The following is an 11,089-nucleotide window of genomic DNA, read 5'->3' as shown; positions in this document are numbered from 1 at the left end:
TTATCTGAGTCGAAAATATGCTAGTTGCTATCGCCTCATAAATTATTAAATAATTTATTACTTAACTTTTTCTTTTTAAACCAAACACTACAGTAAAATAAGAGAAATCATCTATCAAAGCCAGCAATAACCTATTTTACCCCATTTGGAAGCAGTAGGTGATATAGGTCCACATACATCACTATCAACTCTCTCAAGGGGTCTACGAGCCATTTCTCTGCTCTGAAAATATACCGTTAACACTTTTTGCCTATTTTATTCAATTCCTCTGCCGCGGTGTTTTTACTTGCCCAAGTTTCGGTACTATTTCCTCTTTGGATTTCATAAAATTCTACCCGCTTCTCAAATGACACACTCTCACATGTTCCAGCATTACTTTGTCATCCATGTAAGTCTCCATATGGCACTTCCAAACACCATATTCCTTCCCTTCAAAGAGCGGAATTGTACATCTTTCGTCATCCACACTTTCGGAAACTTCATCGCATTCCTTAAAAATTTTATAATCAGATTTAACAACGATTTTATTTTTCCGATGAAGAACTGGACCCATAACCTGTTGTCGTGGGGTGATTTTCAGGCCGAATGGAAATTGATTAATTACTTCAACCTTAAGAGAACATGTGTTCTACGCTTTTAAGATTCACACACTCACTCTGATATTATACATCAACAAACAGCAATGCATACTGTAGCTCAAGGAAATAAACGTTGAAATTGCACACACTAACACACCAACAGTAACTATTAGAGTTTTACAGGCCTCGGTGAAAGTGGTTAAAAGTCCTCGCCTGCGAAACCGAAGGTCGTGGGTTCGAGTCCCGTCTGGGCAATTATTCAGGACATGTTTGTTATTAATAGTCCATCGTCGTTGACAGTTAGAATCCCCTGATGCCAAGTCCATTAATGTGGTTTTTTTTCCGGAGAATTGAAGGTAAATAAAAATAAAGAGACCCACACGATCGACCCGTCGCGTCGCCTACTCCCCTTGTGTTAATCACGGCGAAAAATCCGCGACCATAAATCTTTCGAAGATAAATTGATAGCGACACCTCGATTGGGTGGTTATATGTCACATACACTCTTGCGAAGGATTCATTCCCTCAATCCGCCGTTTTCTTTGAACGATCTAAGAAGAACGATCGATTGATGTCACCAAATCATGAAAATTCTACGCCGAATTTCGCATTTTATTTATTTCAAAAGTATAAGACTCAAGAGTATAAGAGGCTCAACGAGGAAGATTTCTTATCCTTATACTTAATGCTTCCCTTCCATATCTGCCATATTCTTTCCATGAAATGAAGTATGGGCTCCGAATGAACTAAGTACCCAATTGTTACGCTCAAGCGTTTTAGGCAATGGAGCCACATGTCGGGGGGCCAAAGTTTGTTAGTTTACAACAGCAGTAAATTGAAAAAAATGTATATTTAACGAACTTAATCGTTGGCACTTTAGTTTGAATTTATTGTCTTCTCTAATGTATTTTTCTTTCCTTTGCTTGCGTGCATTTCAGGTTGGGTGGGCCATGTGTAGATAGAGGGCAACAGCGCGATGTCTTCTCCGCATGGGGGCCCACCGCCCCACCACCGAGGCCCTCCGCAGTCACCCTCGGGGCCCCCCGGGTGGCGGGGGCCCTCGCCGATGCCCCTCTTCCGCCCCCCCTCGCCCTTCATCGCCCCCTCCCCGCCCCCCCTCATGCCCTACCGCCCCTATTCGCCCCTGCCCCCACCGTACATCCCCTGCCCCAGGCCGCGGTGGCCCTCCGGGACCCCACCGCCCGGACCGAGGCCATTCAGGATGTCGCCACAGGTGAGTGCTATCACGAATGTGCAATCCCTCTAGCAAGCAAACGAGTGGAAAGAAAAGCCGATTGCGGAATGTTGTTTCGTGCTGATTCCATTTCAAGAGCTGTACGCCTGAAAAAGGGAGATTCTGGGTTCATGGGTATGTGGCCATGATTGCACCGGCAGTGGAAGTGATCACGTGACATTCGATGGGTTGGATTGGCTGCTTCTGACGATAGAGTTTATTTACATTCGATTTGTTGCGACCGAAAATTTCTTTTGGTACTGCAAAATAAGTATTTAGGTTGCGAATGGGATTAGAATGCTCGTCAGATTTATTTATAAGCTTTTAATTTGCTAACGATTTCCGTCTCCCATCACAAGAAGACAGTTTTGGGGTTCAATGACCTCAGCTTTTTTTTGCTGCTCCGCCACCGTGAACGCTTTTATTTATATTAACATTGTCGATTGATTCATCAAGTCCTCAGCTGTTTGTGTTCCTAGTTCTTCTATTAAATTACTCATCGTCAATCTGTCATCAGTTTTTTGAAGAGGCTGAGTCATCTGCCAGTTCCGATTGAAAACGTAATCCATGTTCTGCAATTCTATGAAATCGCTCTGCGAGAGTAAGTAGATGCGTTCAATTTGGTGGAGGCAGACTTTTTTGAAACATCAGGATAAAAGTGCGCGTTGCACAGAATGGGTTCGCGAGCCCGACGCCATAAAAGCAAATGTCAGTGTAACAGCACCCTCAGTAAGTTAGCTCCAACTCGTTGGCGGCATTCCACCTCCATCGCATGTTAACTACACCAAAGGGCTCGTGTCACTTGACCACTTGGGAGTAATTCAGAAACCGAATGGAAGCGTCAGTTGCGTGGAATATTTTCTTTCACTTCGGCACTCACCTCACTAGCGCAATCATGTGATTTGTAGAGCCCCTTTCTCCAACGATATTATTCAAACGCGCAGCTGTAGTATTAATCCATTACTTCATTTTTTCGGCGCGCATTTCTTCGCAAAACTGATAACCCATATTGCACAAAGCGTAATGATGCTAGATAATTTTTTTAAGGCAGTCGTGAAACGGGAAACAGGGACTGGCTTAACTTCTTGATTTTTTTGATTTACCTTTTTTCATCGATGAATTTCCGTGTTTGGAGATGTAGATATAATCGCTGATTTTTCTGTCCCGACGATGGTAGTGTATGCATGCAAGCAATTGCTCTCTTTCTTTTAATCGGCAGAGTCCCTCTGGAGGGCCTCGGTTGGTTCAGTGCCCGTCGCCCGAGTACTTTTACGCCGCTCCTCCGGGCATGGTGCTTCCTCCTCCGCCCACTGCGGGCTCCCCCATGCACCTGCAGGAGCACCCGGTGGTGCCGCTGGAGCCCAGGCCCATGTCCGCGCGAGGCTTCTCCTCCGACTACGAGGAGGAGATGGCGTCCAGGGGCGGGAGCTCTTCCAGGGCCGGCCGGGGCTTCCGATACGACAGCGATGGCGGATACGCGGCCGAGTACGACGACTACGATGAGTACGAGGACGAGGAGGGGCGGCGCCACCGTCGCAGCCGACAGTCCACGGCCGACATCATCGCCAGCCAATCGCAGGAATACGTGGACGAGAAGTTGGCCGAGTACCAGGCCACCATCCACCAGCTGCAAGGTATGTCCATATTAGAATATTTTCTGCGTTTCGCTAATCATAGGCGCCAATTCCACGAGAATTGCTTCTTTTGTTTTGGTCAAGTGCCGTCCTTCCTCGGTGTGGCGCTGGGGTCGGCATGGATTCGTGGTCAAAAGGGGCTCCTCGCGGTTGGTCGGGTAATAGGGTTTGGCGCCTTACATCGAGTCATGATTATTGCGGTATAGAATAAAGGCCGTTTTACCGATTTGATTCCAGTAGCTGCTTCCTTCGGCCAACCGTTCGTGGCCTTCCTCTTTCCCTTCCTTCGTGATAAGGCGTGGCTCGTGGGAATTGTCGCGCTGAGGGAATCACGACAATGAAATACTTTTCCTTCCCACTCATCTTTCTCTTTCTAGCACGTTCCCTTCACTTCCGCCTGTGCGCCCACCGAACCCTTTTTCTCGTGTTCCGTCATTAAAGTCGACCATCTCTATGAGCTAGTCAAGGACGATTCGATGGAACTGTCGATATGCGTTGCTTCAATTGCCTATGCTGTGCAGCTCCAGTGAAAGCTTACGTCTTTGCACAGTGGAGGATTTTGGGACAGAGATCTTGCATAAAAACCAGTCCAGTTAGTAGGGTAGCTTTGGAGGGATAATGTTTACAAGGCGATGCATCTTTTGAAATTGTCGTATTTTTTTCATCATCTTGAATTCCAGTCACAGTGGTGTATAAAGTTGACATGACATCTCCCTTTCTAAGGGCCGCAGACTCTGTCAGGAATATTAACGTCCAAAAATGATTTGGCTCATGAAAATCGGTGGAAAAAGTGAGGTGATAAGTGTCAGTCCGGCTTAAATGGGATGTGCTATTCTAATACAATGTACCTCAATACCTTTTTCCCGAATGCATCAAGTCAGACAACACGTCTTCGATTGTAATTTCAGTCTCATTAAGGGATTTTGTGTTTGAATACTTAATGGGTTTATGTGTATATTGACTGTGCTGCTTGCGATAATGTGCAGTCGCAGGACCAGGTGATGCCGAGTTAAACAGGTGTGGCAAGAGCTCTGTTTTGCTCCTAAAAATACTCATTCCTCTGAAAGATGTAGCTGTCCCGTTTTCGAACCAATGGACCAAACAAAGCACGGCGAGAAAGGCGCGGACATTGAGGTGTTGTCAGTCGGGGAGGGATCACGAGGGAATGAGTGAATGAAGAGAATATTCGCGTGAGGTCAAACGAGCGGAGATGACGGAGCAAATAAGAAGAGAGAGCTGCCGGTCAGTACCTCCGGGGCGCTTCCGTGGACGACGGCCGGCCTGTCAGCCACGGCGAAGAGGCGTGACTTGCAACGGAGCGAAGAGCAGAGCGTTGTCGCGTGTGCACGGAGTAGGGCTGCGTGCATCATCACCTCCCAGGAGTAAAAGAACACTCTAAGAAATGAATCACACGGAGTCGTGGAATGCCACTTCCCTCTTGCAGGGGACTCCCTCTCAACACGCCAACATTTATTGCCGTGGACTCATTTAGAAATTGATAAATGAACAACCAAAAAATATATTAACACATTCAAAAAATAAATAAAACGCAATCAAGAAATACAACTCGAAGGTCTTGATAAATGTTTACATGGAGTGAATGAGGATTTGTACGTACACAATATCACATAATAAATTATTATCCAAAAGATGGAGCAAGAAATTTCTCTCATCAATTCAACATGTTGGAATTTATCAAATCGGAAACTTTTCTTTCAAAACTTGGGTTGGACTGACATGTGTTAACATCATCGGGAAGTGAAATTCATCTTCAGGAAGTAGACACAACGAACGATCTATGATACATCTCTGTACGGTGATGTTGGACCAAGAGATCGGGAAAATAGTTCTTGTAGAAAGTTGATGTACAATTCTTTTAAAGGCAAATTTCTTGGACAAATAAGGCGTACATCCAGACTTAAGAATTTTAATTTGCCGTTATCAGAGTGAAATAGACTCGTCTTTCACGTGCTTTGAGATGTATACATGCCTCATTTATGTGCTTTCAACTTTTAAGGTCGCTAATGAATCGCACTGAAGCAATTATTGCTACATTAAGTCTGCGACTATGATCCTCGTCTATATTACATAAGCCATTTATCTCCACCCACCTACATATTTGTTCGAAGTCACTATTGATATTATTTCGCAGGCATCTTAATAGTATTTGTTAGATTCGTCACAGCAGCATGCTATTGCACCTGAAAATCGTCAGCATGTAGTTGATATTAACAGTTTTCAAGGGACGTTCGGAGATAGTTTATGTGACTACATGGAAAACAGTAATGGAACAGAACCTTGCACCTTCCCCGACTCTTCATTCAACCAGTTTGAGATTTTCCCCAAGAGTTGCTTGTGTTCGCCCATCAAGGTACGAATTCAACCATTTGATAACGATAAGGTTTTAGACAGCACATAACAGCTTCTGCAATAAGAGCGCGTGACTTACAGAATCATAAGCTTTTGAGAAGCCAAAAAAGACGAGAATTGTAAGATGTTTACGATCTATTGCTTGACGTACATCCTCTGTCAGACCGAGTAGTACAGTTTAAGAGCTATATACAGGTCTAAAACCTGAGTACCTAGGTATATGATCTAGTAGTTTGTGTACAGCAATGTGATTATTAATTTGATAGAAACATCTTGCATCTTAGCTATTGAGCATATTATTCCTTCGGGCCGATAGTCGCTCGGTTCAAAGGGATTTGAGCATTTCGTAATGGGCCGGAGAAATTTATTTTTCCAAATTTGAGGGTCGACTCCTAACGCGATTTTCCTTGATTTCAAAAAGTATTTTATAAAGTGCCCTACAGGAAGTTATTAATCAAACTCAAGAGTAGCCCGATGACAATCGAAAAATTTCTTTTTATCGTGTTTATTAAGATACAAGGAATATTAGAGTTGTTTTCCAAACAACTTGTATATTTTACCTTTGATCAAAATTTTTCTGATACTTACGCAAGTTGAGCAAAATAATCAATGTAAAGATGCGGATCTTTAAGTGCAGCCACCCGAATGTAAAGTCAAGATAGCGTATTTTAACCAAAGATGTTTCAGCCTTCGTCTCGCGCGACTATAACATGTTACTGAATTAAATATCTCGTCTGGAGATAATAAAAAAATGTGTCAAAAGCAGTGGTGACGTGAAATTTAAATATTTGTTGAAAATTAGTTTTTAATAAAATAAGTTTTTTGAGAGAAGTCGCGAGTATGGAGAGTCCGACTGTCAATTATTTTATCATATTGGCGTATATGCCCCGAAGAATGATAAGGTTAGCAGCTGTATTCATTGTTTATTTCGTCTGTGGCAGCCGCGAAATTTAGACGTGTTTTTATAAGCGAGGAGATTTTCTGCTCACTCTTCATAGCTCGTTCGTGAATTTTTGGCCAAAAATCAACACTGCAGCCTCCCTATTCGCCAGAAACGTCTTCGTGTGACTTTTTTCTATTTCCGAAAATAAAGAGAACTTTATTGAGCCGTCGTTTTACAAGCATAGATGAGATTTAAAGAAATCGCTGTCAGGGCTGGTGAAGGAATTCCTTCAAGTTTTCACCACAGAAATAACAGAATTAAATACCGATTACATGAGTACCTCATAAAATTAACGATCTCTAAACTATTATTTCATCATTTTTATAGAATGTATGCAGATATTGTCATTGATATGATGGAAATGCATGCAATGCTTTCTATTCCCAAGCTGTCGGAGAAAAACTACCGACGCCATGCATTGACCACCTTCATGAGCTACTAGTAGTTTGGCTACTTGTCAAAAGTGGCATCAGTAATACCTTTCGTGCAGAAAGTAAATAAATATATTCTGTCGCTAGAGTACCATTACATGCAAAGCTCTCCTGAATAGCATATTATTCCTATTTTCCATGAATTACGATAATAAAAGTCATTACGTTTTCAAAATAGAAGAATTAATGAACAATTATTTCCAAAATATATCAATAATCTTTTGCTCTGAATCCGTCACATGCGTACGCTTCCGATTTGTAAATTGGAAATCAAAACATTCCAACATGGATTCCCAAATATAAAATTAGAGAGTAAATGCGGCGAAGAAATCATCCCCGTTTTTCCATTTACGTAGCTCGGTGGCAATATCAAATTTCACGCCTCAATCAAGGGAAGGTGTAATTATTCCACCCTTCGTATGAGTCATTGATCATGTGTCTTTGTACCTCTGTTGTATCTCTGAGATTGTCCCGTATCGCTGTGAATGATGACGAGCAGGTGCGGAGGAGGATGTTACCTAATGTTGCCAAATTGGAGCGCAATGAAGCCAGAGACGGCCGTTTTACCGTCAGATGGCAGCAGTGCCTCCCTGGAGTCGTCTCGAGTCGTGAGGTTGAAGGCAATAGCCCCCACATTTTCTAGAGCATACGACGACCGATTTACACCGGTGTTTAGATATATATAGACAGGAAGAAGTTAAGCCGCAGTCTAAAGCCTCTCTAAACATAGATGACGCTCAAAAAAAGACTCGCGCACGCATAAAAAACCTCACATTTTCATTCGGTCTTGAAGCGACCTTTCTCAAGGCGGCGAGAAGAGCTCTGTCTTCGAAATTGAGGAAGAAGTCTCCTCCCATTATGAGGGACGAAAGAGTGCTTGGATGAGGGCGGGAGCAAAGGAGCCAGATAAGAGTCTGTGGTCTCGGCTCCGGATATTGAAGGATAGATCAGAAGAAGCTGAGTTGGAGCATATAGAAATCCAATCAGCGAGATTTTGGAACGGTCCTCACAGATTATTAAAATTAGTGAAATAAACAAACGATCGCTGTAGGATTTACGTATCGTCTCAAACAAAAAATTATGCGATTCAGATAATCATTGAGATAAGGAAGCGAATTAATTCGTTAAAAGCAGTATACTAGCAAATGATATAAATAGCATGAAATAGTTACATTCAAATGACATTCCTTTAGTAAAATAACATTGAATATGCTCTTCTGAAGGTGGAGATGAAAGGGAAAATGCATTATTAGTTTTCCCATTCATTATTGGACTAATAAATCGTGTCATCAACTCTGGAAAAAATAAATACATAATAGCTGTGTACACTCATTAAAAGAATATTAATCTCCATCTGTAATAAGATCTTGACTTTTCTTAGGCTTCATGAAAACAATGTGAGAGATGTGAGAAATATTAGTTGATGGGACAATGGCTTATGAAGAGTACGACATTTTTGAATTATAGACGCTTGTTTCAAAGGATTCAATGTTAGAATATTTTTCACTTCGTTAGAAATCCCATTGCACAGATTGTATCCTGCAATATGTATTGAACAATTAACGTTGTTATATTCATGACAGTAGGTTGTTATTGAAAACTCAACCGGTTTAAGCTTTGAAAAAGAATAAAACGGGTAGAGTTTTCAATGACTGCCTTCTGTGTGGAATACAACTACGTGTATTTTTAAATCTATCATGTCACCATCCCACGTAGTGAACTCGCGAATCATTCATTTGATGCATCCTACAGCCTGGTGCGTTCTCTAGAAGTTTGATGTCCAGCGCAGAGCTAATGGGAGTGGAGCTAACATATTCTAATGTTGATATTTTTAGATTTTCACTTAAATTGGAAAACAAATATAAATGGAAATATAAATATTTAGGATTTCTATCAATAAATAGCGCATGGATACATGAAGTCAGCATGGAAACATTCCCGTCACTTATGCGTAGAAGTAGCATAAATACGAGCAAAAATTATAGAAATTCAGGAAAAAGGTAAGGACATGAATTGTTTCCTCTTTGCAGTAGGTTGCAAGTCTTCGTTCAGTTTTCGTTAAGTAACTATGTTGTAGAAATCGAGGAATAAGACCATAGCTATCTTGCGATTTTAAAAATGTCACGGTATTGGGGTGCCGTATTAGTTGTAATCCTTTAAGGTAACTAAAAACAAGTAAAAACAATTCAACTCGATTTGACAACCCATGTAATTTCTCTATCTTTTGGGGAAGGTGCCTTTGATCTGATTCAATCGTTCAAACAAAGCGAGAGTTACCTGTGTGAATAGAATTCCTCAAGCACTCTGGGACAGTGGCGGAGCGAGGGTGCGATACATAAAACTACAATTACTTTCCTTCACAAAAGAAAACAAAATATTGAAAAATCATAAATTTACAAAAGATCGCTTTGAAAAATGAAGTTTTTACCATTATGAGAAGTGCTAAAATTAGTTAAAAACCCTCTACAATTATGTAACCCTGTTTTTCAAAAATGTTCTCCCCTGGTTTTGGACTCCCCCGGACGTAATTCCTGGCTATCCCACTGTCCAGGAACATTGATTGCTATGATAAAACGGACAACTATGGTGAGCAAATGAATTATGCGCTCATTTAGCATCTCATTGATTAAAGTAGACTGCATACGAGGTGGCCAGATTTCGCGAGCTAGACAGTTTTTGGCGATGATTTACGATTGCGGGTTTTCAAACCTCTACTCCGGAATATTTTCACTCATTATTACGCGGGGAAAATAACTTTTAGTGAAAATTAAATTATAAATACTTTGTTTATTCTTGGATAGGCATCAGCGGCTTTAATTGTAGATTCATTAGTTGACGAATTAAGGCCGGGACACACATGACCGCACCGAGCCACGACCACCGAGAGACAAGGCCTGAGCGCTCCATCGTGACGTCACGAGTCGTAGGCGGACGGAGGGAGTAGCGAAGACTGCCATTGATAGATTGGTGGGGAATGCGTAAGAAAACCAAACGATACGTGAACAGGCATTTCTCCGGGTACGATTTTCCTTATATAATATCATATGTACTTACATTTAAATGATGTTAACAGTAAATCCCTACCTCGGGAAACATAATTGTTTCGAATGGACCAACGCCTTCGCCGAAAAATATTCTTTGAAGAGAAACAGCTTGCTTCCAAATGCATTCGAAACCTCGAGAATATCATTAAAAGTCTTATATTCAGTAAAACATTTTTTACGCATCAGTGGTACTTATAGCATAGAAGTCATAGGATTTTTACATCTTTCACGGGGCTTCTATTTTTTCAGCATCGCTGCTTTAAACGATGATGAAATAAAAAAGTTATGTTCTTTCACATGTGCAAGATTAGGATGAAACTAGATTGTGCTTCTGTTAAATTACATAGGGATTGTTTTGATTAGACCTATCTGCAAACTATAATTTTATGGCAATTTATGCACTTAATGGGGCGAATTGTAACCTTTTAAGAAACGGTGAACTAGGATTTGCTGCTTTAAAGTACCTGGGGAAATTGTTTTGAATGGAAAAATACCATGTCCTACCTGATAACACAGAAATGTAGCATATAATGCATTCAGTTGGGAAAATAATAGTTTTTCTTATTGATCCAGTTGTTGCGAATACATTTAAACATATGGACAGAGTCAAGCCTTTAGAGTAATGGTCAAGAATGATGAGAAGGATGTGGATAAACTATACTCAGCCTTGGTGGATTGGTGAAGAGAGATACTGCCTTCCTGTTGATGGATTTGTTTTCACTTATAACACAAACCACATCCAGACCAACTTTTTCGAGACCAATGATGACTTTCTTCAGAATATCTTTTAGAACACAGGCTGACAGAGTACTCACTGGCATAATATGGACAACATCTTTAAATGAATACAGTAAG

The 11,089-nt window shown here is 41.3% G+C and overlaps 1 protein-coding gene across 1 annotated transcript; it reads left to right on the top strand.

Moving 5' to 3' along the window:
• The first annotated feature begins 1,698 nt into the window (after positions 1–1,698).
• On the top strand, positions 1,699–7,833 carry LOC124158241 (protein PAF1 homolog). The gene is made up of 4 exons (XM_046533431.1): positions 1,699–1,812; positions 3,032–3,446; positions 4,433–4,463; positions 7,656–7,833. Exons 1-4 carry the CDS (start codon positions 1,699–1,701, stop codon positions 7,831–7,833), a joined length of 738 nt encoding a protein of 245 aa, XP_046389387.1.
• The last annotated feature ends 3,256 nt before the right edge of the window (positions 7,834–11,089 follow it).

The sequence above is a fragment of the Ischnura elegans genome, chromosome 4, assembly GCF_921293095.1.
Source record: "Ischnura elegans chromosome 4, ioIscEleg1.1, whole genome shotgun sequence".
Classification (NCBI taxonomy): Eukaryota; Metazoa; Arthropoda; class Insecta; order Odonata; family Coenagrionidae; genus Ischnura; species Ischnura elegans.
This window is presented reverse-complemented; position numbering and strand designations above follow the sequence as displayed.